Source organism: Bubalus bubalis, chromosome 24 (assembly GCF_019923935.1).
Source record: "Bubalus bubalis isolate 160015118507 breed Murrah chromosome 24, NDDB_SH_1, whole genome shotgun sequence".
Lineage (NCBI taxonomy): Eukaryota > Metazoa > Chordata > Mammalia > Artiodactyla > Bovidae > Bubalus > Bubalus bubalis.
In genome coordinates this window covers 38,353,499-38,381,183 of record NC_059180.1, presented here as the reverse complement: position 1 = coordinate 38,381,183, position 27,685 = coordinate 38,353,499, and the positions used below count along the sequence as shown (strand labels likewise).

General features: G+C 53.9%; 2 protein-coding genes across 8 annotated transcripts in view; one reads left to right on the top strand and one right to left on the bottom strand.

The window, feature by feature from the left end:
• Positions 1-8,663, top strand: part of DNAAF8 (dynein axonemal assembly factor 8) — an 11,571-nt gene extending 2,908 nt beyond the window's left edge. For 2 of the 3 annotated variants that reach the window (XM_044935885.2, XM_025274718.3), the window contains 8 exons: positions 277-405; positions 1,553-2,038; positions 3,575-3,692; positions 5,581-5,722; positions 6,529-6,657; positions 7,041-7,127; positions 7,945-8,216; positions 8,297-8,439. In XM_044935885.2, coding sequence (XP_044791820.2) covers positions 277-405; positions 1,553-2,038; positions 3,575-3,692; positions 5,581-5,722; positions 6,529-6,657; positions 7,041-7,127; positions 7,945-8,212 — 1,359 coding nt within the window. In that variant the 3' untranslated portion in view covers positions 8,213-8,216; positions 8,297-8,439. Of the gene's footprint in view, positions 1-276; positions 406-1,552; positions 2,039-3,574; positions 3,693-5,580; positions 5,723-6,528; positions 6,658-7,040; positions 7,128-7,944; positions 8,217-8,296 lie in introns of all 3 variants that reach the window. The other variant, XM_025274720.3, reaches the window with a different exon arrangement.
• ZNF500 (zinc finger protein 500) lies at positions 7,888-27,685 on the bottom strand. 5 transcript variants are annotated; one of them, XM_025274711.3, is made up of 7 exons: positions 18,796-19,748; positions 17,687-18,190; positions 16,002-16,185; positions 15,739-15,806; positions 14,653-14,761; positions 12,939-13,052; positions 11,156-11,931 (listed from the first exon to the last, which is right to left on the bottom strand). In XM_025274711.3, the coding sequence occupies exons 1-7, from the start codon at positions 19,000-19,002 to the stop codon at positions 11,306-11,308; spliced, it is 1,812 nt and encodes a 603-aa protein (XP_025130496.3). In that variant the 5' UTR covers positions 19,003-19,748; the 3' UTR covers positions 11,156-11,305. The 5 variants fall into 5 exon arrangements, with proteins under 5 accessions (XP_044791814.2, XP_044791815.2, XP_044791813.2 ...); XM_044935879.2 differs by lacking the exons at positions 15,739-15,806; positions 16,002-16,185 and adding an exon at positions 7,888-8,018 and having other exon boundaries at positions 11,123-11,931; positions 17,749-18,190; XM_044935880.2 differs by lacking the exons at positions 15,739-15,806; positions 16,002-16,185; positions 18,796-19,748 and adding exons at positions 21,275-21,490; positions 27,549-27,685 and having other exon boundaries at positions 8,722-11,931; positions 17,749-18,190.

Genomic DNA, 27,685 nt, shown 5'->3' with positions numbered 1-27,685 from the left:
CCTCACTGCCCTGCTCATTCTGTGCCAGGCATTAACTGGGCTTAGCCGGTGGCAGGTAACCCAGAACTGGGTGCCCTGGATCTCACCTCCACCAGGTGGTGCTGCTGAGCCTATTTCTAAGTCAGTCTCTGAAATCAGTGTCAGCAAGGCCCTTTGGAAGAGAACTGGTCCCCCCAGACAGTCGGAGAGCCCGGGGCAGGGCAGGTGGGTGGAAGCTGAGGCCCTCCTGGCTCTGCCTCCGGCCGTTTAACCCAAAGCCTTCTCATCTGTCCACAGTCAGACTGCGAGGACGAGGAGCTGTTCATCTTCCAGCGAAATCAAACTGTCCTGATTCCAGACTTGTCAGAGGAACTGGCTGACGACCCTGCTGGGGCCTGGGTCACTTCCTCTGGGTCTCCTCCTGAGGTCTGTTAAATGCAGGCTCCAGGGGTCCATGAACCCGGGACCATCCCGTCAGAATAGGGTGTGGGTGCTCCTGGCCCTCACTGGGCTCTAAAGCAGTGTGGTTCTAAAGAGGTTAACGCCTCCGGTCTACCATCACCCGGGCCTTTCTCCAGGTACAGCCCAAGGAGTTCACACACCAGACATCTACTGGCCTTGTGCACGTCATGCTCCCAGGAGCCCAGAACGCTTAGAGCTGGGGGTAGGGACATGATTTTCTATCTGACTGTACCCCCTGCTCTTCCCTTTGACCCCTCACCACACACAGTCCTGAGCGCAAGCACCGACCCAGGGTCATCATATGGAGCCAGGGCATGTCCACACCAGAAGTCACCCACACCCCCAGCCAGGCCTAGAAATGCACCTGAAATAACTCTAAACAGGAAAACTGCCAAGCGCCCTGGTTAGTTCAGTTGGAACCATGTCCACTTCACTTAATTTTGTGTTTTTTCCATTTCTACAATTACCTCGGCAGTTACTCTTCCAGACAATTATGGTTTAACCTGGGATGGAAAAGCCTGTACCGGCTCAAGGGGGTTGAGGCCTGGGTGTTGTCTTTTCTACCTCTAACCACTTGCACCTGTGCACACTGGCCAAAAGGGTGGAACAACCCGTGTCCATCAATAGACAAAATGGATAAACAATTGGATAAACAGACAATATGGATACAATGAAGTGTATCCATACCACAGAATAGAATTCATCTGTGAAAAGGAATGCAGTCCTGACACACAGCACAACACTGGAGCCTTGGAAACACGAAGCCAAGTGGAAAGACACACAAGACAAATACTGTGTGATTCCGTGCCTGTGAAATGTCTGGACCAGGCAAATACAGAGACAGGAAGTAGATGAGAGCTCACCAGGGGCTGGGGGAGGGGAGGACAGGGTTTCTGTTCCAGGTGATGAAAAACCTTTGGAAGTAGACAGTGGGGATGGTTTGTACAGCATTAGGAATAGAGTCAATGCCATGGAACTGTACATTTAAAAATGGTTGACATGGCAGATTTTATGTTCCTTGCGCATCTTACCACACACACCGCCCACCCCCCCAACCCCCACCGAGGGATGTTTGGAGGCTGCTAACCAGGGACACCTGTTTCCTGCCTAGCTAGCTGCGGTGCCTGTAGAATCTGCCGTGGAGCCCTGGGGCGAGTGGAATGCATGGCCCCAGCCCCAAGAGTCGGCCCCTCTGGAAGGAAGGGCCCCCGGCAAGAGCAGCTCTCTTCTCAGGATGTCTGCAGAGACCCCCCCACGGCAGAATGATGATGCAGGTGGGACCCTCAACACCAGTGTGTCACAGAGTCCTCACCAGGGGCCTCAGGGAGAGGCCACCTGCTCCCGTCAGGAAGCAGGCCTACAGACAGAGCCCCTGGGCGCAGCCTCACAGGCCCAGGAAGGCTCAGACGCAGCCAGCCGCAAAGCCCTGCGGAGGGAGAGGAGGAAGATGATCGAGAAAGACATCCTCCACAAAGTCACCTGGGACGGCCGCGACCCAGCCTGCCCTGATGCGAGCCGAGGGAAGGAGAAGGCCTGCAACACTGTGGAGGTGCCTTCAGAGGGGCCCCCAGGGTGTCTGCCCGTGCTTTCCCTCCAGGTAGGCATGCCCCCAGCCCAGGCTTCCTCGAGGTGGTGGTCCTCCCCGCTACATCTGTCTTAGTCTCTTTGGGCTGTGATAACAAAAGTCCCATAGACTTGGGCAGGAGGCTTAAACAACAGAAACTAATTTTTCACAGTCTGAAATCTGGAGGTCCAAGGTCAAGGCTCCATCACGTTTGGTGTCTAGTTGAGAGCATGCTTCCTGGTTCATTTGGAATGAGGGGGGAGCTCTCTGGAGTCTCCTTTTAAGGGCACCAATCCCATTCATGAGGGCTCCACCCCCATAACCTCATCACCTTCAAATACTATCACACTGGGGATTAGGAGTTCAACACATGAATTTTGGAGGGACACAGAGATTCAGTTCGTAGCAATGACCTCAGGCCCACGGCACCAGGCCTACCGTCAGGCAGGCAGGTCCTACCTGCCAGACAGACAATCCTCAGAGTTACAGTGAACAGGGAGGAGCAGGTAGTCCCCAGCTTTCTTAAAATAGAAAGAAAGAAAAAACTCATCCCAAGCATCATCGTGAAGACATAGAAGATAGAGCAGACTGTGACAAAGCAGCATCTGAAAATGTTCAAGCCCTTGTTCTCATACAAATAGTGAGCCCCCATTAACGCTATTATTTAGATCATCCACGAGAACCAGCAAGATGACAAAGCCGGTTCAAAGAGATCATGAGAAACGGATTTTGTTCAACAGGGGAGTGGGGAATGTGGAGATTAAATTGGTACACTAAGTACAGTAGGCTCAATGAGGCAACAGAACTTTGGGCTTAGCTGCTCCAATGGAGGGAAAAGAAAACCCTTGCATTTCTCAGTTTTACAAAGTTGTCAAACAGGTGAGCCCTGGTCAGTCAAACCAGCCCTCCCCGAGAAAGATGGGCTCATTAGAAGATGCCCCCATATGACATAGAAACATCACAAAATTATCTTTGTTGCCTTATTTGACAGATTTTCGTAACAACCTAGAGAAAACTGGCATCGAGTGTACCTGGAGGTCACTTTCACCAATTCTCTCCTGTCAATTCCATTCTTTCCTCGGCCCCTGTGGGAGGCTCTCGAGGCCTTAACAGGACACGCTTACTCCTGATTAACATCTCTGTGCCCACTGCATCACCGCCTCCACAGCCCTCTTCCAAGCCCTCCAATCCCAACAGCTGCTGTGTTTCTTAAAGGAGCAAAACGTTCTAACCTCCCAACATTCTAAACCTGTCTGAACCTAAATAGTTTTAAAATGACACTGAGCTTCCTCCAAGCCAGACAGTGTCTTTGTGCCAGAAATAGAAGTACTGCCCCAAAAAAGGCATAGGAAAGGGGGTGGCAAGAAAGGCAGGCCCCACCCACCTTCACGGGGGTGGTTCATTCTGTAAAGCCTATGTGTGGGGTGGGTGAGCCGGGGTGGGTGAGTGAGCCGCCTCATCTCAACCCTGGTTTCTGCCCCGGCCATCCCGGGACAGCCTCCTTGGATCCAGAATTCCTGTTCCTGGGACCCCGAGGCAGCCTCGTCATCACTGCTTTAATTATTTCAGGAACTTGAAGAGTGGGATTTGGATCAAGTCCTTCTGAGTCTGACTGGGCGAGAAGAGGACCGGGGAGATGGTGCTCCTGGAGCTGCGTGGTGGGCGGCTGGCCGCCTCCAGGGCCAAGGTTTGAGCTTGAGCACCGGGGGTGGGGTGGGGGGCCAGTACATCTCCACAAGCGGCTCCTTCCAGGGCTTCCCAGTGAAACGGGGGGACGGGCTGGGCAGGGTCACCTCAGCAGCTTGCCATGCCTCTGTGCTGCTCAGGCCTCACCTTCCCACACACACAAGACGCTGGACTTCATCCACCCATCCATCCATCCTTTCATTCACTCACCAACTCACCCATTCATCCACCCGCTATATATGTGACTGCCTTTTCCTTCCTCCCCACCTCCTCAGACCTTCCTCTTTCCCTCTGGAAGCCAAGTAATCCTGCATTTTGTGCCCCCTTCAGCCAGCTCCTAAACAGAATCCTGCTTCCACTGCCTCTCTGTTTACAAACAAAGCCAGGGGTAACTCCTGGGCTTTGTGGCCTGGCTCTGGGCAGTTTCCTAAAAGAGTTTCCCATCCCTCTTGGACACTCTGGCCCATAAAAGCGAGTGGAAGCAGGCCTGAGTTAAAGAAGGTGCAATTTCCAGCCCCTGGTTCCAGAGCAAAGGCTCCTTTTAAAAAGGGTTTTGTTTGTAATTTGACGCCTTAGAGCCCGACATGGAGAAACTCTCCGGGGCAGGGTTGAGGGCCGGTGGCTGCCCGCGGGGGCGGCAGTGTAGCGGGGTCTGTTATCCGCCTGTGTGCTGTGTGCGCAGCCTGTCACTCCTGCTCTACTCTCTGCAGCCCCCTGGACTGCAGCCCGCCAGGCTCTTCTGACCATGGAATTTTCCAGGCAACAATACTAGAGTCGGTTTCCACTATGCTCCAGGGGATCTTCTTGACCCAGGGATCTCCTGCATTGGCAGGTGGATTCTTTACCACTCCCCCGTTCTTCATTTAAAGGCACACAAGCCTTTAATTAAGCTATTCCACTTCTACAATCTATCCTCACACATCTATGTCAACACAGAAGGATATAAAGTACATTCAGTGAAAAAAAGTCTATAGAGGGGGACTTTCCTAGTGGTTCAGAGGTTAAGAATCCACGCTTGCACTGCATGGGGGCATGGGTTCCATCCTTGGTCAGGGAACTAAGATCCCACATCCCGCCTGCTGCTGCTGCTGCTGCTGCTGCTGCTGCTAAGTCGCTTCAGTCGTGTCTGACTCTGTGCGACCCCATAGACAGCAGCCCACCAGGCTCCCCTGTCCCTGGGATTCTCCAGGCAAGAACACTGGAGCGGATTGCCATTTCCTTCTCCAAAGCATGAAAGTGAAAAGTGAAAGTGAAGTTGCTCAGTCTTGTCCCACCAAGTGAGGCAAAAATAACAACAAAAAAAACCTATAGAGGATGATCCTGTTGCCATTTAAAAATTTTTTTTAAGATTTTTCTTGGATGTGGGCTGGTTTTATAGAATTTGTTACAATTTTGTTTCTGTTTTGGGTTTGTTTGCATTTTTTATTTCTTATGTTTTTGGTTTTTTGGCCAGGAGGCATGTGGATCTTAGCTTCCTGACCAGGGATTGAACCTGCACCCCTGCATTGGAAGGCTAACTACTGCACCACCAGGGAAACTCCCCCTGTTGTTATTTAAAAAAAAAAAAAAAAGGAAAAAACACAAACTGTTAAGCATGGTTCCCTCTGACAAGTGAGACAGGAGCCAGGAAGTGGACTACTTTGTGAACAGGTGGTCACCTCTGCTTCCCAGGGTGCACACAGCTCCCTGCTTGTGAAAGAAGGGGCCCCTCACCCTGCTGAGCTGGAGGGGGCCGCACTAAGGTTGTGAGCCGCAGAGGGTGGGCTGGGCCCCTGGCACTTCTCTGTGCATAAGCCCAGCACGTCCATGCGAGGAGTCCTGAGGCTCAGGCTGCAGTGGGTCAAAGTGGGGGCCGTGTCCCCACCAAGCTGCCTTCGCCCTCTCTGCAGACCACACCGAGCCCAGCACCCAGGACCGGCTCATGGAACGCCTGAGCCTCCTGTGTGCCAGGCAGTCCAGAGCTGCCGCCTCTGCTTGGAGAGTGCCTGCTGATACACCCCAGGAAGCCCGGCCACGGGAAACCGGAAGCAGGTGGGCTTTGTCGACCCCTGGCCCCATCCTCCCTAGTAGTAGCTTCTTTCAGCGTTTATGGTGCCTTGATTTAAAGGTGGGGCACTTGATGTGTATTTCTCTTCATCTCAAGAATATGATCAGGTCATATTACTATTACCCCCCATTTTACAGAGGGGGAAACAGGCTGAGAGGTTGACTTGCCCAGGACATAAGTGGCAGAGCTGGGACTCAAGCCCCAAAGCACCTGCTCTTTCCCACACCATGGGAATCCTCGCTAGAGGAGGACCCTCTCCCTCTGGCCACTGTTGATTGGGCTAGCCCCAAGCACCTGTCCCCAGCCAGGTCAGCTGGGGGGTGGGGTGGGCAGAGGTAGGGACAGGGCCCTGGGGTCCCTTAAGGCCCAGCTGCATCCCAACTTCCGACACTCTGGTGGTCCCACCCTTTTTAGAAGTCTGAGAGCCAGGAATTCCCTTTCTTGCCTGAGCTAGCTGAAGCAGGCTTCTGTCCCTGACAACCCATGTGTCCGGTAGAAAGGACTTTGCACTGTCCAGTCAGTAGCCACTGGCTACACATGGCTAGTGCAGCTGAGGAACGGGATTTCTAACTTTTATTAGCTTAAATGCAAGTTTAAATAGCTTTTGGTGAGTGTCTACCACACTGGAAAGTGCAGACACAAAACATCTAGGCGCCACTCAGAGTTCCACTGGACAGCACTGGCCTGAATCTTAAGGGCTGTTCTCAGGGTCCTGCACGGGGGTGCCCAGCCCAGCACGGGCAGGTCACAGTGACCACCAGGAAGTGACTCAGCCACCCCCACCCCCAAGATGTGCTTCCAGGGAGCTGGGCTTCCAGGCGCCAGCCCAGGACATGCAGCTGAGGAACCCGGCAGAGCCTCCCCCCATATTCACTGACCTGCGGCCAACGAAGACTTCAGACCAGGGGCCCTTGGAGAGGTACAGGAAGCGCTGACAGCTGTGCGGCGGGAGGAAGGGGACTTGGACAGCAGGTCCTGGGAGCTCTGCTCACTGGAGGGCTTTCAGCCAGGAACTGAGCCTGGCCCACAGTCCCACGGGGCCCCAGCCACAGGCCCTCCCTGCAGGGAGTGGGGAAGCTGGGGCACAGGGGGCTCACTCAGCCGAGGCTGGGGTACCCGGCCCTGGCTGCACCCCTCCACCACCTGCAGGAAGCTCACTGGCCCTGCGGCTTTGGCTGGCTGCCCATCTTCCTGCCTTGTGTCACACAGGAGCCCTGGGTGCTCCAAGTCCCTGGCGGGAGCCACGCCTGGCCAGAGTAGACTGGGCGGTTCCAGAGGAACCCACCTCTTGTCTGCCCGCAGCTCCAGCTCCTACTCCAGCTCCTCTGACAGCGAGGAGGCGGAAGAGACAGCAGCTCAGAGAGACCCGCAGGGCCCAGCCAGGCTACGGTAACCGCATGGGGCGCCCCTCACCGTCACAGGAGGGGATGCTCACCTGGTCCCAGCTCGCATTTCTAACATTGTTGCACTCAGCATCTTGCACATACAGAGCTTGCACAGGAGGGTGTGGGCTGCTCTAGGAGGCTGGCAGGGTAGCCCAGCCTGACCTGCTCCCCTCCAGACAACCCCCAGGATGCCTTAGCTTGGTTTCAAGAAGGGATTACATTTTCTTTCTGAAAAATAGCTCCGCAAATTGACTTGCTCCCTGCCAGTGATGGCAACAGAGGTGAAGAGATATTGTAGGGATGGGACTACGTGATTGGCTAACGGCCAGAGAGGAAAGGCTCAGGTCAACTAAGTGAAATGTCAGATTCAGGGAAGGCTCGGGTCTCTGAGGAGCGGAGACCACCCCAGGGCTGTGGGGTGAATTTGTACTACGCGCTCTGGCAGTCTCTGTCGCTTTTGGACTTCCAGACCTTGCAGATTCTGCCCTTTGGGAATGTCAGAGTCTACTGCAGCTTTCTTCCCACGTGGTGTGTGGCTGGACATCCAAGGCACAAAAAGGGGAGACGAACTGGGGTTGAGAAGTGCCACACAGGTGTCCTCCCAGAGGCCTTTAACGTGCTGACGTGCTGTGTGACAGTACGGGCTGGGAGGCCGCAGTCTGATTTCTTTAGTGTCTTGAGAGCCAGGCACACACTCCAGAAGCACCCTGGCTTCCCTCTGCTGGTGTCCTGTTTTGGGCACAGTACCCCAATATTGTGGCACAGCATTGGGAGGTTGGCTCCACTTAGCACTGATGGCGGTCACGCCTCCCGTGTCACAGGGACTGCACGGGGAAGAGTCGGCTCCTCCAGCAGCTCAGGGCATCTCGGGAGGCATCTGCTCGGCCTCAGCCGCCTGCCGGCAAGAGTCCTGTCAGTCAGAAGGCTCGGGCCCCTGGAGATCCGGCCGGGTCCAGCCCTGGGGTGAAGCAACACGTAACGCTCTGGGCTGAGAGGGGCACACAGGCCAGACCCGCAGGGGGACGTCCCAGCGACAGCCCGGGAGGCCTGGTGCCTCCTCGGGGTCAACTGCAGATGCCTCAGGTCTGAGGAGGTGAGCAGGTGATCTGACTTGCCTTCGACACCAACACCAAGGCATTGGTGGTCCCCTCACTCTCCTGTTTCCATCTGCAGCACGGGGACCCCCCCAGCTGGGGCTCTGCTGCCAGCCCTCTGCTGGAAATCAGTCAGAACATCTTCACGCACTCACAGCAAGGACACCAGTGCAGACCTGTACATACAGCAGACGTGTCACATGGCCCCACACCCTCCAAAAAGCAGCCGGAGGGAACACCACGGAGACAACGGATTTGTTCTGACAGTGGGACTAGGGCGCTTTTTCAGCTTTTTTCATTTCTGCATTTTTTTTCCTCTTTAATGTGCATTTATTGATTTCCATGATACAAGGATTTTTTTGTTGTTTTTCTTGTAACTACAAAACTTAAGTAAAACTTCTTTAGAGAATTTCAGGGCTGAAAAGGTCTTGGAAAACTTAGCTTGATTTTCTGGGTCCTTGATGTTTGCTGTTTTGAACAAACCACAACACACACACACAGATGTCTGGATGGAAGGGTGGACTGAAATTTGCTTTTTTTTCTTTAACCAAGACACAAAGGCGGCACGTATATAATCATGTTCTAGGGTCCTTCCAAAGTAAAGGTGGGTTGACTTTTAAACACAGAACATGAATGTTCTAACGCTGGAAACTGTCACCCATGCCTACCCTCGTGGACGACCAGCAAGAGCTGAGGAGGCTCTGCCATCTCCCTCACCAACCCTTTCTAGCATTACTCCCGACCGCCACCAATTTTCAGTCCTTTCGTCAGTTCTTGGCCCAGCTGCTCCCCACAGGCTGAAGCCCTACTCTGTGACAACTCTGTTCTGGCTCCAACTTGTTTTCAAGGTCTCAGCGCCCCTCTGCCCTGTCTGCCCCATGGGAAGAGCAGAGCGGTCAGCTCGGACCCCCTGTGCCAAGGCTTCAGGCAGCCCAGCACAACCCTTGGCCTCTGGGCATGTGTTCCAGCATTCAGCTGAGGTCACCACTGGCTGCCGGGCCCTGAGGGTGGGCAAGGGCCCCCTTCCCACCCAGCCCCCCATAAGATAGAGCAGGCCCTGCCCAGCCACAGGCAGCCAAGATCGGGGCCAGACTCCACTTGATCTCACCACGGGGGCCTCACCGGCAGCCCCCATTCTCGACAACAAGGAGCATTTTTATTACAAGTCAGATGTGAGCTGGCTTCCGAGGCCACAGGAGGCCTCGGGGAGCCTGTCCTGCAGGGACTGGAGCCAGACTACTATCACCGGGGGCCCCCAGGCCCTCTCCTCACTGCAGAGGCCCCCGCCCTCCACTCCAAGGCGCACACAGCACGGTCAGAGCTCCGGCACCAGGCACACAGCCTCCACCAGTCACTAGCTCTCAAGAGCAAGAACTACTGGGGCAGGGGTGGGGGTGGGGGTGGAGGCAGAAGGCCAGACCGTGCAGCGAGCATCTTGGTTCCCCAACCAGGGATCAAACCTGTGCCCCCTGCAGTGAAAGCATGCAGTCTTAACCACTAGACTTCCAGGGAAGTCCTGCAATGGCTGTTTTTAAAATTCCATTTCCCCTACTCTCTCTACCCTCTTCAATGGCAGTAAGTTCACTCAAGATGTTTCCCTCACAGTGACAGGAAACAAAAATCTTTGTCCCAGGTTCAACTCTGCTAACTGCTGAAGCAGCAGGCCAGGAGGGTGAGGGTTGAGAGTGGGTCCTGCCCCTTGGACAAGGTGCTTCAAGCTCCCAGGTCTGAGTCTTCATCTAGAACGTGAAGTCCTGTTACAGGACAGAGAACGTCAGGGAACAGGCACTGGACTGGCCCAGCTCTCAGGCCTGGCAGAGGGCAGCTACCTCCAGCAGCAGACGGGATGTGAGAAGTGAGTCTGTGAGGGGCAGGTGGGTGGGCCGTTGGCAACACTGATGTGGCTGGATCTGGGTGGACGCTACCTGCCCCACAAGCTGGCCCAGAAGGGAGAAGCCATCCCTCAACTGGGTGGCCCCAGTGAACATGCAGGACAGAGCCCAGGTGCCAGGATGACTGACAGACGCTGTTTATTAAGGGAACAGAGCAGAGCAGCTCACACCCCCGGGGTGTGTGGAAAAATAACAGTATGTCTAGTGATTGGATGGGACATCCTGAAACCCAGAGGTTTCAGAGCTGCCCCACCACTTCACTCGTGACAACAGCAAACAAGGCCTCTTATTGCGCCACTCAGCCATACATGAGGCAACCGATGGGAACCGATCAGAGGCATGACCACATCAGAAAGACAAAGTGGGGCAACCAAGGCCAGCCTGCATCCTGGGACATGGCCACCTGGGCTGGAACGATGGCAGCCCTGGCACCTCTCCTGGGGAAACCCCCAGACTTCCTGGCAAGCAGGGGAGGTTAGAAGGGAAGGGTCCTCAGGGAAGCATTCCCGCATCAGCCGTCCATCCAACAGAACAGCTGTGGATCCAACAGAACAGCCATGGATCTGTGAGGGGAACCCCCAACCACTGTGTTGCTGGAGAACCCCCACGGGCTACACCTGGCAAGCGTGGCGAGGTTGGAAGGAAAGAGAAACCCTGGGAGGATGGGGACACGTAAAGCTGCAAGAGGCCACAGCCACCAAGGCTTCCCCCCAAGTGGGCTGAAGGGTGTCCCCCAAGTCAACAGTCAGAGCCTTAGTGGGGACCCCACTTGGAAACAGGTCCTTGCAGATGTAACGAGCTAAGATGAGGTCGTTCTGGACTGAGTGTGCCCTAAATCCAATGACGGCGCCCTTACAAGACAGGAGCACACGTGGAGACACGCAGAAGGGGCTGGGGAGGTGGTGGCAGAGCCCTGTGGCCATAAGCCCGAAGGAGAGCGCGGGACGGACCCCACCCAAGCCTCCTGAAGGAGCAGCCCGCAAGCACCTTGACTTCAGACTCTGGCCCCTGACCTGAGAATTCCCGCTGCCGTGCTCCTCCGTGTGTGTTCTTCGTGGTAGCCCCGGACCCCGATCCACCTGCAGGGCCCGGCTTCCTGCTCACACTGGGCCCACGGGAACAAACAGAGTCTGAAGACGCCCGGAGATGGGGGAGCTGACTCCGGGAATGAAACGACCCTGCAGCTCCCCGAATGATCAGGCCCAGGCCCCGGGCGTGTCCTGGAGCCCTGGGGGTCTGCGCGGCGGCTGCTCCCCACCATGTGTGCGCTGGTGCTTGCGGAGGTCGGTGCCCCGGCGGAAGCCCCTGCCGCAGGCCGGGCAGGTGTGGGGCTTCTCGCCCGTGTGCGTCCTGCGGTGTGCGCTGAAGTGCGAGCTGTTGTTGAAGCGCTTCCCGCACAGCTGGCACTGGTAGGGCCGCTCGCCCGTGTGCGTCCTGCGGTGGATGACCAGGCTGGAGCTCTGGCTGAAGCGCTTGCCGCACTCGGCACAGGCGTAGGGCTTCTCGCCCGTGTGCACCCGCTGGTGCGTGCTGCAGTTGGACCGGTCGCCAAAGCGCTTCCCGCACACCTGGCACTGGTAGGGCCGCTCGCCCGTGTGCGTGCGCTGGTGCTTGGTCAGGTGCGACGTCTTGCGGAAGGCCTTGCCGCACTCGGGGCACGTGTGTGGCTTCCGGACCCCGAGGGGCCCCGCTCTGTCCTGAGGCCGCTGGGATCTGGCCTGGCCAGGCCCCGGACCCAGATCTGGGAGCGCCTGGGCCCACGCTGTGCTCAGTGACGCGTCCTCCCCGGAGTCCTCGCCATCCTCCAATCGCCTCCCACGCTCTGAAACAGAGAGAGCACAGTGGCTGAGGCTCCACGGGGAGGGTAGGAGGGACAGGGACGCTTGGAGAAGGCGGGCAGGGGCGGGGCGGCCCATGTGAGGTGGATGATAGCAGTGCCTTAAAGTGCCCTTCCACACCTTCGTCGGGCACACAACACTCAGAGCTTGATTCCAGGAACTAAAATCACGGGCAGACACTCAGAAGCACACAGTAACTCATTAAGGCCTGTGAGGTGGGGCTGTGACGGTCCCATCCACACTTGAGGACACAGAAGCCCACGACTCAACAGGGGAGGGACAGGCCCTCCGAGAAACATCCGCGCCCCCCACCCCCACCTGTGCCCCTCCTGTTTCCACAATGGCTCATCGGGGAAGCCAAGCGTGGGCTGGAGCTCACGTTCACCTTGTCTGTACAACTGAGACATGACAGAACCACAGCCCTGGCCTTTGGGGAGAGCTTTTACAGAGAACTGAGTCTGGCAGCTCCTCAGATGGTCACACCAAGTGACCACATGACTGTGCAATTCCACCCCCAGTGTAGGCCCCAGAGAGTGAGCTCTGCTGGCTGGGCGACACTCGGCCCCTCCTGTCTTCGCTGGACCAGGCTCCCCGTCGCACCTGCGTGCGGCACACTGTCCCAGCTGAGCTGGCAGGACTCCCTCCTGCGACCCTGAGGGCGTGCCTCTCGAGCCCCTGAAGCCCGCCTCCCCTCGCCTTCCCTTCAGGCGGGGCTCAGTCTGTCTTTGCAAGCGAAGTTTCACACACACGCCCGTGTCTTTTTATACCATCTGTGGCTGCTTTTGCACCAGGACGGTGGAGCTGAGGCATCGATGGCAAGGGAGACTGCATGGTCCCTAAAACCTGTTCACTTCTGGCCCTTTTTGGAAAAAGCCTGCCAGCACTTGCTCTAAGCCCTTGAGCTTGAAGCCCACAGACACAGTCACCAAGGTCTCAACCCAGGAGAAGGGAGATTTTCATCTGGGATCCCATCTCCTCGCAGATGCCTTACCTGAACTGGCTCCACCAGAGACCTCCCTTGGCCCCGAGGCTGCTCGAGCTGGGTCCCGCGGGTCTTCTCCTTGCCCCTGCAGGGCGGTCAGACAGGGCCTGGGCGTGGGGAGTCCTGTTTGCGGAGAAAGAGAAGAGAGGATGTGAGTGTGGCCGGGACAGAACACAGGACTGCAACAACCTCCTCCTCATGAGGGCAAAGGGCTGTCAGGGGTGACCTGAGGACAAGCTCAATACCTTGAAAGACAGAGAGGGAGGCGCTCTGCTTCTGTGCAGACTGGCTGCTCGGAGAGGAGGAAGTGAGTGAGGAAACAGGGCCAACGGCTCTCCCTGACTCTGGGAGGGAAACCAGGTGCCCCGAGGTGTCAGGGTGTCACCATGACCAAGGGAAAACAGCCAAGAGTTACAAAACACGCAGGAGGCAGGCACAGCACAGAGGCAGAGAGAGGTGGGGCAGCAAGCTGCACACCCAGCAGACCAGCGTTCTCGGCAATGGACAAGTTTCATCTCTACTCGTTGTGTACACAGTTAGTTTGGGAAAAGTGAGGATATAAATGAAAGTATGTGATCATTAATTTTCTGTGCCAACCCAGCCAGGCTATGGTGTCACCGTCTGGTTATATAGCAAGCTTTTTTTTTTCCCTGGCCATGGGGCTTGCAGGATCTTAGTTCCCCAACCAGGGACTGTTGGCAGTGAAAGCACAGAGCCCTAACCACATTGGCCACCAGAGAATTCCCTAAATACCAGTCTAGATGTTGCTATGGAGATTATTTTGTAGACATAATTAATATCTACAATCAGATGACTGCAAATAGAGCAGATTACCCTCCACACTGAGGGTGGGCCTCACCAAATCAGCTGAAGGCCTTAAGAGCAAAACTTGAGGTTTCCTGGAGAAGAAATTCTGCCTCCAGATGGCAGCCTAGAAGTCCTACCTGGGTTTCCAGCCAGCTGGCTTGCTGTACAAATTTCAGACTTGCCAGCCACCACAATCATGAGAGCCAATTCCTTAAAATAAATCTCTCCATACACACACATCCTAATAGTTCTTTCTCTCTGGAGAACTCCAACTGATACAAAGCAGGGTCTCAACTCCTTTAGAAAACATCTCAGGAAGAAAACAAGTGTCAAGAGCAGCAGGGCAAGCTGAGAAGGGACAGCATGGGGTGGGGAGAAAAGGCCGTGGACAGCCAGAGCCTGGTCAAGAGAAGCCCTGCCCACAGGGGCCAAGGGTGGCACAGAGGCTGAACTGACACTGGACAAGCTGTGTGGCGGAGGAGGAAAAGAAGGCACCCAGGGCGGCTCTGGGCATCTGCCTGAGATGGGGCAAGCGCCATGCTGCCCTCGATGCAGGCGGGGCGCCAACAGGACACCTGGTGGCCCTGGCAGTGCAGGCTGCATGCAGCGGCTGCTTAGCAGACTCGCCAGGGAGCAGTCCTGACTCACGCAGCCATCCCCTGGGCACAAGGCCCACGAGTCCCTACTGTTCACAGCCTCTCCAGGGATTCTTCAGGCCACTAAAGTTTGAGAACTGCCGGAGCAGCTCCTAAAGGTGGTGGGAGCCAGGGAAAGTGCTGAACAGGCAGGTGGCCAGGGGCCTCGGGTCCTGGAGACCAACATACACCCTCAGCGAGCCTGAAGGAAGCGGCACCCTCCCAGAGACTCGCCCACTCTGGGACACAGCACGGCATCTGACAGCGTCTCCCCACGGCACCTGCATCCTCCAGCAGCACGTCGCAGCTGTGGTCCTGCTGAGCCAGGTCCAGGCAGCCCCACTCCTCCTGGGACAGGTACACGGCCACGTCCTCCAAGGTCACCGGCACCTGCGGGAACGCAGCTTGCTGAGCCAATGCCCCTGCTCCTGCAGGCGGGGCCAGCCTGGTGGGCTCACCCGTCCCCTCCTCTCGTGTGATGACGGAAGGTCCTGCTTCCCCCGCCTTTTTCCCTTCCCACCCTTTCCCTTTCCGCATGCTGTTATCCACTCCCTCCTCCGAAGCGCAGCTCAGGCACGGCTGGACGCTGCTTTTCAGGACACTGTCGCCACTAAGCTCCGTGCCAGTGCCGCAGGGCCAGGGACCACGAACAGACATGCTGTGGGGAGCAGCTGCGTCTGCTGAGATCTCACCCACTCGAGCCGACACTATTCGGGTTCACAAGTTAGCCCGCCCTGCCTCAGCTCAAGCCAGCCCCGAGACCCGAATGGGGTGACCTGGGGACTTCAGGATGCCTCTAGACCAGTGGTACCCAAGTCTAGCACCAGAGTTACCTGGAAGCACAATTAACACCCAAGCAAACAACATCCAGAAGAGGCAAATGCACAGAGAGACTGGGGGCTGCCAGGGGCTAAGGGAGAGGAAATGGGGAGTGACTGCTAATGGGTGGGGGGTATTTTGGGGAGGTGATTAAAATGTTCTAAAACTTGATTGTGTAAATATACTAAACACTGTATACTTTAAATGGGTGAATTGCATGGTATGTGAATTATACCTCAACAGAGCTGTTACTGAAACAAAGGAGATTAGGATGTCAGGCCAGGTCTGGGGGAAAATTCTCTAATTTTACCCTGATCCTAGGAGATTTTAACATACAGCTGGTTTGAAGCGGTTGCCCAAGCTTACCACTGGGACTGCAGAATCCTCCAGCACAAACCTGATACTCAGGTGGCATCTGAGAGCAGGTAAGACTTCCCAGGGGGTGAAGGTCCGCCTCGAAAACCCACAGACCTGACCACTTGAGAGAAGCGTGCCTGTAACAAGGGTGTGGGATGCATGGGGATGCTGCAGAGTGGGAAGCTGTTCACCTGGGACCAGGCTGAAAGGAAGGATGTGGCCAGGGCTGCTGTCTCCTGATGCTGTGAAGCTGCAGGGCCTGGGGAGAGAGTACAGAGTCACCCACCCGTGGCCACAGCAGTGAAGGCGGGACAGGTCCAGCCACCCCTCATGGACGCTCACCTGCAGGGAGCCTGCCCACCCCACAGGCACACAGTTCTGACCAGCCATGGTCCTTCCCCTTTCCCTTCCTGGGTGCAGGGCTCCACTTTCCTCGAGAGGGGCAGCTACTCACCCCTGTTTGGCCAGAGCGAGGGGCCTCCTCTTGGCCTGTGGCTCAGCTGGGCTGGGGGTGGCTGGCTGGAGTGCTGAGCCCTTTCCCCCAGGGAGAGCTCCTCTGGCTGGGCTTCCATCTGGTGTTTTGAGAACCACTCCTCTGTCCCATGGGACAGTGCATCATTAGGGAGTAACTCTGGATCCTACAACAGACAGAGATCTGCCCACCAGCTCCCAGGAGGCTGGGGGTGCCCACAGGTGCCCCACCCTTCATCGTGGGCACCCTGGTCCCAGGCTCTGCTTCATCACTGGGCCGCCTTGTTCATTCTGACGGCCTCTGCAACCATCCATGTGCTGCCCTTCAGCCAGCCCCCAGGGAGAAGGCCAGTGACCCAGGAAGAGGTCAGACTTCCAAGCTGGGGAAGGGGAGGTCTGCTCCACTCCTGAAACTCTGCATCTCGCTCCATCACACCATATCACACTCTCACCCTTCCTCCCTTCCGTGAGTGTTCCCGAAAGGACTGAGCCAGGAAGGCCCCTAATCAGCTTTCATCTTGGAAGTCTGAGTTACTGCACTTGTTCCACTTCTTAAGGTTATCTCCAAGCCTTCTGGAACCATCTACCTCCTAATTCCAAGGAAGGTGAATCAGATGAACTTGGGTCTCAGAGTGCACTGACCTCCGTAACCGTACCAAGGACAAGAGACATCCCTGGGGAACTGTGAAACCAGCGCCAGGGACCCTGTCCCAGGCTTAACATTTCACAGCCCTGTCACCCGGAGGTGACGGCGCACAGTGGCAGAGGAAAGCCCGTGCCAGGGACCCCAAGAGCCCAGGCTGCCGGGGGTCTGAGAAGGGCTCCTGGATTCCTGCTGGCCATCTCAAAGCAGGATTTGCTTATTGCATTCGACTCACCTTGTGGTCAGGGTTTGTTTTTTTTTTTTGGTGGTGGGGTGGGTGCTGCTCTCTTTTGACAGATGCAAAAGAACAGCAGTGTGCAGCCAATGGCACTGCCACGGGAAGAAAGGTGACCTGCAGAGTTTGCCAAGTATCTAGTCAGAAGGAATCAATCTGACTCAAGCAGAAGAGATTTGTTAAGAGACTCCCCACTGCTCCCCAAATTTGCTGAGGAGGAGGAGAGTGCTCAAGAGTGGTGCTCTCTGGAGAATGTTCCATGATGATGGAAGTGTCCCATATCTGTGCTATCCTTGTCCAGCAAGTAGCACTTGGTCACATGTGACAACTGAGCCTCTGGAAGGTGGTAAAGTACAACCTATGAATTTATTTTATATTTTATTTAACTATGAGAAAAACCACACATGGCGGCTACTGTATTGAATGGTACGGCTCTGGAGACACTGGGGCTCCAACCAGGGCACCCATCAGCACCTGGTCTTTCTTCCCAGGGCTCCTCCCTCTTTGGGAATCTTTTCAACTCTCAAGGTCCAGCCTTAAAAGGCCTCCAGCCTCCCTCCCATCAAAACCTGTGTGTGTTGGGATGGTGTTAAGGAACCGAACCATAGAGCTCAGAAAGGGCGACTAGGACAATACTGGTGAAACAACAGATGCATACACACTAGCCACGGCTGGGAAACTGCAGCTACCTTCTTCAGGGTCAGCCCAGAGCCCATGGAACCTACAAATGCAGACCTCAGGAGCAGGGCCCCGATTCCTCACCTCAGGGCCCAAATGCCCCCCACCTCACCCGCGGCCTCTGCTTCCTGGGCTCCCGCTGCAGCCCTTCCACGAGGACCACGGCCTCCTCACCACTCTCTGGCTGCTGCTCCCGCACCCGGGCCTGGATCTCCCCCGGAAGCACCGTCAGGAACTGCTCCAGCACCAGCAGCTCCAGGATCTGCTCCTTGGTGCGCAGCTCGGGCCTCAGCCAGCGGCAGCAGAGCTCCCAGAGGCGGCTCAGGGCCTCCCGAGGTCCCGCCACCTCCTGGTAGCAGAACAGCCGGAAGAGCTGGCGGAAGGTTTCAGGGCTGGGGTCTTCCGCCTCCAGGGAGGGCTCCTCTTCCCAGCAGTAGTCGTCCTCCACTTTGACAACGAGGATGTCACCCTCATCCTGCTCCAGGGGAGCCAGAGGCTGGGGGCCGGGAGAGGTCGCCATTGCTCCTGGCGGCCCTTGCCCTTTCTCCGGCCTGGAGATAACGCCTGTGTCTCCCTGCACCTCTGGCCAGACACTGGGAAAGATGTTTTCAGGTCTCTGTGGAGAGACAGTTAAACTCATATGGGGTGCAGCACAGAGGCTGGATAAGCGTCTGCGCCCATAAGCCCCTGCCGTGGCCCCAAGGCTAACTCTCCCTTATTGGCAAAAGAAAAAGTTAAAGTAGATCAACCTGTCTTCACTACTAACCCCATAATTCCCAGGAGAATTTCTTAATCTCTGGGCCTCAGTTCTTCAAGTGAAAGAGGAGGTTGCTGAGAGGACTAAACAGGATGTTTTAAAAGGGTTTTCTTTAACACAGAGCCTGGAACGCGGTCAGAATTCGAGAAACGCTGAGTTTTCATTTTCACAGTTTGCCATTTTTGGACGAGGTCCTTTGAAAATGTAATGAGAATCTGGGACATCTCTGCCCAGGCGGGCTTAGATTGTATCCCAACCTGAACCCGGATTTCGGGCTCCACGAGCCCCACCACAGCCCCTCTCCCTCCAGTGTCTCGACAGGGTCAGGGCTCCCTGGCCGACCCGCTTTCCCGTCTCGCCCCTTCAGCAAGAGGGACAGCTAGGACAGAGGCCGAACACGAACCACGCTCCATCAAGCGCCGCGGACAGAGAAGCTCGAGCGGGGACCCTGCGTCCGCACTCACCGACAGCGCTGCGACTCGTGGGGAGCTCGCGGCGAGCCGGTGCTGCGGGGTGGAACCGGAGTGGAACAGTGGGTACGGAGGTCTAGGCGGTCCAGAAACTAGGACCAGCATCCGTGCATCACAGACCCGGACGCTCGGAAGCGACCATTGGCTGAGCCGCGCGTCGAGCTGGAGAGCAAGGCCGCGAGGGCCGCCCACGGGAAGCATTCTGGGTAACGTAGTCCTTGCTCGTTCCAGCCCGCTGTTGAATGGGAATGGGTCTTGGAGGGCGGGCCAAAGGGAGGCATTTTCGGTAACGCGGCCCTTTCACTATTGGCTGAACCGACTTTCACGCAAAGAAACGAACTACGTAGCGACTCTGCTCCGCGAGGTGGGACCCGCTCAGTTCAGAGAAACCTGGCGGTCGGCGATCCACTGGGGTCGCAGAGTCGGAGACAACTGAACTGAACTGAGGCCTCGCGGGATGCACTGTGGGTAATGTAGTCCTCCCCCGGGTAAGCCACGCCCTGGGTTAGAATGGTCCTGCGAGGCGCTGTGGGCTTCCCTGGTAGCTCAGCTGGTCAAGGATCCGCCTGCACTGCAGGGAACCCCGGTTCCTGGGTCCACTGGAGAAGGGATAGGCTATCCACTCCAGTAGGCATTGTAACAGCCTTGCACCTTCAGTGCGCATGTGTGAGTGCTCCAGAGGCTACCCATCTACTTGGCCATCCTCCCAGCTTTCGTTCTACCACTGCCCCCGACCTGAGAAAGTCTCGAGGTGGAGGGGACCCTGGAAATTTACTGTTTTACTTACACAGTACAATGTATATGCCAGGCTCTGTTCTAAACGCTTTGTAATTATTAAATTGGTTCCTCTTTGAAACAAAGGTGGTTTTATTATCCCTGTTTTATAAGGTCAGTAAACAGAGGTGCAGGGCTTCCCTGGTGGCAAGAATGGTAAAGAACCTGCTGCAATGCAGGGGACCTGGGTTTGATCCCTGGGTCGGGAAGATCCCCTGGAGGAGAAAATGGGAACCCACTCCAATATTCTTGCCTGGGAAAACCCACAGACAGAGGAGCCTGGAGGGCTACAGTCCATGGGGTCGCCAAAGAGTTGGACACAACTTAGCCAACTTAGCAACTAAACAGCAACAACACACACAGGTGCAGAGGTTCAGTGACCTGCCCAAAGACACACACAACCAGTAGGTGCAGAGCTGGGGTGAGGCTGGAACTCAGGTATCTTAGTTCAACCCCAATTTTAGAGGCTGGAAGATGAAGACTGACAAAATTACTTGTTTGGTGCATCTTGGTTATCAACTGCTTATTTCTTCATTTGTTAATTTGATCAACAAATATGTATTTATTGGGCTCTGCTCTGCAGGCACCATGAACAGGAGGTGAACTGGACAGTCACCTGTGTCCCTGTGGAGCTTGGAGGAGGGAGGTGTAGGCAGATAGGGAGCTCTGAGCAGGTAGAGGATCACGGTGAGGCTTGTGTGCCTGGCAGTGAGTAGTAAGAGCTCCATAAAATCATTGACTAACCACCAGACGACCCTGAGTCCTTCAGCACTGGCATCCCCAGGCCTAGCACCTTCCACTGGCTTCCTTCTTTCCATCCACTTCATTCTCGCATTTTCCATTTTCGCTCACGTTCCACTTCCCCCGCTACAACCAACATCCATTTTTTCTTGTGAGCACGCAGGCAGAACAAGACGCTGGGCTGCCCACCCCCTGGCTTCTGGGGACCACCCCTGCATAGTGGGACGCATCTTTAAGGGAAGACACCAGATTTCAGGGCAGCCTCGTGGTGGGGCTTCAAGCAAGGCAGGACCAGATGTGCTGCATTTTCCCCTTACAATCTTGGACTGCTGGTCAGGAAAGCCAGGCTCTTGGAGGGAACCAGAACCAAGGTGTGGGGCGGTCCAGAGCACTGGCACTCGAGCTGAGCACAAGCAGCCTGCCATTCTGTCAGCCTCAGCGGGGAGTGGAAAGGGGAAATTTGAACAAGTCACAGAGGTATGTAGCAGGGGAGGAAGAGAGAACAGGGAAAAGGGGCAAAACAGAAGAGACACGCTGGGCTCTGTCTGGAGGGGCAGACGGGTGGGGACACCACCATCCTCAACGTTGCCCCACACCTTCCAGTTTCTAATGGCCTCCTGCTTAGCTGCGGGGCCCTGGCCTTGTGTCTTGTATCATCTCCTCAGGGCCAGATACACACAAGTCAGCAAAGTCCATGTGGTGACCACGGCCTGACTGACATAGTCCTGGTCCTCTCTTCTCTGGGCAGTTTTCAGTGACTGCAGCCAACAGAGTTTTAAAGGATACATTTCTACTTTGCCCAGGATTTCTTTCTTAAATCTATTTTGAGGGGGACACACATTCACTCCATAACCAATGCACAACAGTACACCAGTATGAATTTGGACCTACACTGACATACACCCAAACCAGTGCTTCAGATCCTGGCTCTACCACTTAGTAACTGGGTAAGCCTTACCTTTTACCTCATCTGTAAAATGGGGATTGTTATAGCTCCAGTTTCTGAGAGCTGACAGATGGGATTCGATGAGATTGAGCTTGTAAAGGCCCTCTGATGATGTCTAGCATGTAACAGATGCTCCATAAACACCAGCTCATGACCTGCAACCATACTGGGATGAAGCTTGCAGGCCTCCAGATTTGTGGATCTCAGATGCCTGGGGCCGTGGTGTTCCTATAAGAGGTTCACAATTGATTAAAGTGCCAAGCACCGTGTAGAGTCTGAAGGAAAAGTATTTATTGCTGTACATGTATCTATAATCACATATAACTATTTACACTTATAAATGTAGCTTGTTTTCGTACCATTTATGGAGTTTACAAAACAGTTCGATTTAAAATGGGAGCCATAGGACTTCTCTTGTAGTCCAGTGGCTAAGACTCTGCCCTTCCAATGCAGGGGCCCTGGGTTCAGTTCCTGGTGAGGGAACTAGATCCCACACGCCACACCTAAGACCCAGCATAGCCGAATAAATAAATAGATATTAAAAATAAAGAAATAAAATGGCAGCCTCACACTCGTGGAAGCAGGCCAACAACATGTGAGGTACACACACGTGAGAGGCACACACATCCTTCTCTGAAGACAGAGGGGAAGGTCATCTCCCGACAGATGGCACACAGTCCATAATCACATACTGGGCACTGGTTCAGCTCACACTTACTCCTACGACTTAATTATGGCTGGGAAGGGATGGTCTATGATCCAGCACTCTGTAAGTCTGAGTCATCTGTGGTAGCAATTTCCCAAAGCCCAAATAACTAAGGGCCAACAATTCAGTACAAGTCAAACAGTTTACCTAATTCTACTGAATTATCTCAGAGTCATCAGAGAACTACAGTTTTCAAAACTTGATACGTGATGGGTGTTTTTTTATGGGCTTCCCTGGTAGCTCAGATGGTAAAGAATCTGCATGCAATGCAAGAGACCCCAGTTTGATTCCTAGATTGGGAAGATCCACTGGAGAAGGGATTGGATACCCACTGCAGTATTCCTGGGCTTCCCTGGTGGCTCAAACAGTAAAGAATTCACCTGCAATGCGGGAGACCTGGGGTCAATCCCTGGGCTGGGAGGATCCCCTGGAGAAGGGAACGGCTACCCACTCCAGTATTCTGACCTGGAGAATTCCATGTACAGAGGAGCCTGGCAGGCTACAGTCCATAATTCAACTATATCAGATAGTCAACAGAGAACCACAGTTTTCCAAAACTGATATGTAATTGGTGTTTTGTTATACTTTTTCTAAGGCCTTTGCAAGCTAACAATAAAAGCTAACGTTTTTTAAGTACTTCCTAAGTCCATGGAGCTCATGTTTTTACTTACTTAAATTCTCACAATGACAATCATGTAAACATCATTGTGACCCACATTTTAGTTAAGTCAACTGAGGCTCAGAGAGGTGCAGAGCCCTGCCTAAGGCCACACAGCTAGGAAAGTGTAAGAGCCAAGACAAACTCGGGCAAGTGTGCTTCAGACTCTGCTCCTTAGAACACTCTTGTAAAGGTAAACTTGAATGCCACCCAGGTAATTGAAGCTGTGACTCAGAGTACATATGCAAGCTATTTCTTGGAAGACTCTAGTCTTGTCCTAAGATTCTCCTTTGAGCTGCCCAAGCAGGGCCCCTCTAGTTTTCTCAACACACTAAATAGATCTGCTTGGCATATACTAATGGTAGAGGCTCAGTAACTCTTTGCTGAGAAATCAAATAAGTGGGTGGAATCTGTTCTTTAGACACTGAACTCTGTTGCCCAACCTCATCACAAACTTGATTCCAGGACTTCCCTGATGGTCCAGTGGTTAAGAATTTGCCTGCCAATGCAGGGGACACAGGTTCAAAACCTGGTCTGGTAAGATTCCACATGCCGTGAGGCAACTAAGCCTGTGGGCTGCAACCACTAAACCCACGTGCCTGGAGCTGGTGCTCCGTACCAGAAGCCACTGCGATGAGAAGCCCTTGAGCTGCAATGAAGAGTAACCCTTGCTCGCCCCAACTAGAGAAAACCTGTGCCCAGCCACAAAGACCCAGCACAGCCAAAAATAAATAAAAATAAAAAAAAAAAAACCTTAATTCTGAAATACTACAAATGGGGGTTAATGGTACCTATTAAATGGGGGTATTTCTTAGAGGATACTTACTATAATAGAATTAAATGACAGAGTACATTAAAATATTTTGCCCTAGACTGAAACACAGGAGCACTCAGTGAACAGCAAATGTTTTGTTATTATCTTCATTAACAGAAAGGATGAAGAATAAGAGTACTTGCTGTGCAATACTATGAAATCTCTCCTTGGAGTCTGGCTGTTTTGGTTCCATCGTTAAATTTTAGACACAAAAGAGGATTCATCAGTTAACAGGGAGGCTGCTGCTGCTGCTAAGTTGCTTCAGTTGTGTCTGACTCTTAGTGACCCCATGGACTGCAGCCCTCCAGGCTCCTCCGTCCATGGGATTTTCCAGGCAAGAGTACTGGAGTGGGGTGCCATTGCCTTCTCCGTAACAGGAAGGCAGGAGATACCATTTACACCTCGAACCACCCAGCATTTGAAACTGTCTTTTCCCCGAAGTCAGCAAGTTAAATGAGAAGCAAATGAGTGACAACAGGTGTGCAAAGCATGAAGGATGCAAAGGATGCAGATTCATGGAGAAAGGCTGGAGTCTGGAGGAAGGGACTCAAGGACCACCAGGCGTGCTTGGAAATCCTCACCCGTGGAGATGTAAAGTCAAGTCTGGAAAGTCTCCTGTTCAAGGTTGGCTCAGTTGTGGCTCAGGACAGGGTGATGATTCACATGCTTCTCTTGGGAAAAACACAGTGTTAGAATCTGCTGGGCTGCCATAACAGAATACCAGAGACGGGGGGCTTAACCAACAGACATTTATATCTCACAATTCTGGAGGCGGGAAGTCCAAGATTAAGGTGCCAGCAGATTCGGTTCCTGGTGAAGACCCTCCTCCTGGCTCATGGATGGTGCCTCCTCTGTGCCCTCACTTGGTGGGAAGAAATGGTGCTCTCTCTCTCTTCTTTTCATATTAATTACCTCCTATAGACCCTGTCTAGTCAAGGCTATGGTTTTTCCTGTGGTCATGTATGGACGTGAGACTTGGACTGTGAAGAAGGCTGAGAGCCAAAGAATTGATGCTTTTGAACTGTGGTGTTGGAGAAGACTCTTGAGAGTCCCTTGGACTGCAAGGAGATCCAACCAGTCCATTCTAAAGGAGATCAGCCCTGGGATTTCTTTGGAAGGACTGATGCTGAAGCTGAAACTCCAGTACTTTGGCCACCTCATGCGAAGAGTTGACTCATTGGAAAAGACCCTGATGCTGGGAGGGATTGGGGGCAGGAGGAGAAGGGGACGACAGAGGATGAGATGGCTGGATGGCAACACTAACTCAATGGACGTGAGTCTGAGTGAACTCTGGGAGTTGGTGATGGACAGGGAGGCCTGGCGTGCCACGATTCATGGGGTCACAAAGAGTCAGACATGACTGAACGACTGAACTGAACTGACTGCATACTTAATAGACTACAGTATAATATAAACCTGACTTTTATATGCACTGGAAAACCAAAAATTTATGTGACTTACTTTATGGTGATAGCCTCGTTTTGCAGTGGTCTGGAACCAAACTGGCAGTATCTCCAAGGTATGCCTGTGTGTGTTAGTCCCTGTGTGTGTTAGTCGCTCAGTCATGTCCAACTCTGCAAGCCCATGGACCGTAGCCCGCCAGGCTCCTCTGTTCATGGAATTCTCCAGGCAAGAATACTGGAGTGGGCAGCCACATTCCCTTCTCCAGGGGATCTTTTCAACCCAGGGACTGAACCTGTGTCTCCTGCATTGGAGGCAGATTCCTTGCCATCTGAGCCACCAGTAAGTCTATACACAGACAAAAAAATGATGCAGGTGATGATACTGCTTTGCAGAAAAACACACCAGGGGGAAGGGAAAGAGCAATGCAGCTGCTCTTTTAGGTAGAAAATATTCAGACAAAGGACCATTCATTCATCTGGCCTCCACTTCAGGAAGGGAAGCCAGCCACCTCCTTGGCTTCAGTATTTTCTCCAAAGGCTTCCTTAAAAGGGCAGGAGGCCAGAGCTAGGGAAGAGAAATAGAGGTAAAATGTCTAGCTTCCCTCCAAGAATCTGCTGCAGGCTGAAGCCAACCACAAAGAGGAAAGCCAGTCTCTGAGAGACTGACATGCAGAGAGCCACAGCTGAGGAATGGAGCTTCTTAAGCCACTTCTAAGAAAAGAAATTATTGATGCCACTTGTTAGGGACCACTGCTGTTACCGAGTCCAAGCTTGTACTGCTCGCCACACAACTGGCCCATAAATTGAGGTGAATTGTTGGGGCAAGAACAGCAACTTGATTCGAAAAGCTGGCAGACTGAGAAGATGGCAGACTTGTGTCCTGAATAACCACCTTGCCTTAGTTAGAATTGAGGCTTCTTTTATACTAAAAAGGGGAGGGTGTAAAATCAAACATTTCCTGGTTCTGGTCAGCCTCCTGAGCGTATGTGTTAATTTCTTGCAGTCATTCACACGTGGGTCTGGTAAAGATATTTCTAGTGAGCTAAACAAAGGTGCCTGTGTGCTTAGTCCTCAGTCATATCCAACTCTCTGTGACCCCATGGACTGTAGCCAACCAGGCTCCTCTGTTCATGGGATTTTTCGGGCAAGAATACTACAGTGGATTGCCATTTCCTCCTCCGGGGGAACCTTCTGGACCCAGGAATTGAACCAGCCTCTCTTGCATCTCCTGCATTGACATGGGGATTCTTTTACCACTGAGTTGCCTGGGAAGCCCTAAACAAAGCTATTTGAGCTTAATGCTCCTTACTTGGAAGGCAGCATTCCCAGAGATGGGTCATTATGGATAATTTAAGCTTATAGGCAACATCCCTAGATGCAGTCTAGCATCTCTAGACTGCAATAGACTACAAAGGTTCTTCCCTATTATGCTGCAATGGAGAGATCAAGTCCAACTCCTAATACAAGGAAAGGTGGGAACTTACAACCAAGGTGCAGCGCTGGGGACTGAGGTTGTGGGGGTGGGTGGTAGTGGATGGAAAATTAGTAAAAGGAAACGTAAGGGGTAAGAAGGGTTTCTTGCTGAAGGAAAGTCATGATGACGAGACATCACCTGGAGGATGCTGAAGGATAAGGAACCCAATTTATATGGGGGAGGCGGGTGGTTCTGGCTAAAGTGGCCACAAGCAAACAATGAAGAAATAAACACAGAAGCCCAGAAATCAGGGCCTAGCTGAGAAGAGAGTTCAGAGGAGCCCAAGTAGAGTCTGGTCAAGAAGAGACCCTTTGCCAACTGGTCCAGGGTAACCCGCCTCCCTATCCCTGACAGAGAAGACTGCTTTGGAGAAAAAAGTAACCTTTGGAGCAAAGTGGCCTCTGGAGACTCTCTTTTCCAAAGGCCCAAGTTATTCAGGCTAAGCCTCTGAAAGAGATGTCAAGTGCTTTTGCCTACCCTCTGCCAGGGAGACAACAGCCTCCGGAGTCAAGACCCACCTTCCTCAAGACCCCAACAACTTCCAACCCCAATTCCTTGTCCTGCCTGCTTCTTCTCCCCGATACAAGAATAATAAAGGCCACCAATTTCTCAGCACGGGGCAATACCCATTTCCACTGTTTGTTCCTAAGTTACTAACGCCAAAGGTGCTGTATCTCTATTTTACATGTTAAAAATAATAATAATAACCCTGAAGCTCCACGAGTTTTAGGTATAGAGCCCACGGAGGATAATATGGTTGTGAAGTGATAGCAATGAGACTGGAACACAAATTTTTGATTCGAGAACTCCAGTTCATAAGTAAGTAAGTGAAGTCGCTCAGTCGTGTCCGACTCTTTGCGACCCCATGGACTGTAGCCTACCAGGCTCCTCTGCCCATGGGATTTTCCAGGCAGTAGTACTGGAGTGGATTGCCATTTCCTTCTCCAGGGGATCCTCCAGACCCAGGGATCGAACCCGGGGCTCCCGCCTTGTAGACAGACGTTTTACAGTCTGAGCCACCAGGGAAGTCATAAGTCCCGGGCTAATCCACTGTAGCCCGAAATAACAACGCTGACAACCTGAGACCTGACTCAGTTTACCACCCTTGACTCTGACTGAACTCGCTCTGAGGCGCGGCCTGGACCTCACCGGCAAGAGAGGCCAGCAAGAGGAGGCACTCCAGGTTCGACTCCCGCCTCTGCCCTAACGGCTGCGACCGCACGGAACTCACCTCTGCCCTAACGGCTGCGCCCGGGAAGGAGCCGCAGCGCACAACTAAAGGAGACAGTACCTCGCTACACAGCGAAGGCCAGCGCACCCGGTGCAGCAACTCAGACTCAAGGCTGGTGCCCGCGGGAAGCGGAAGTC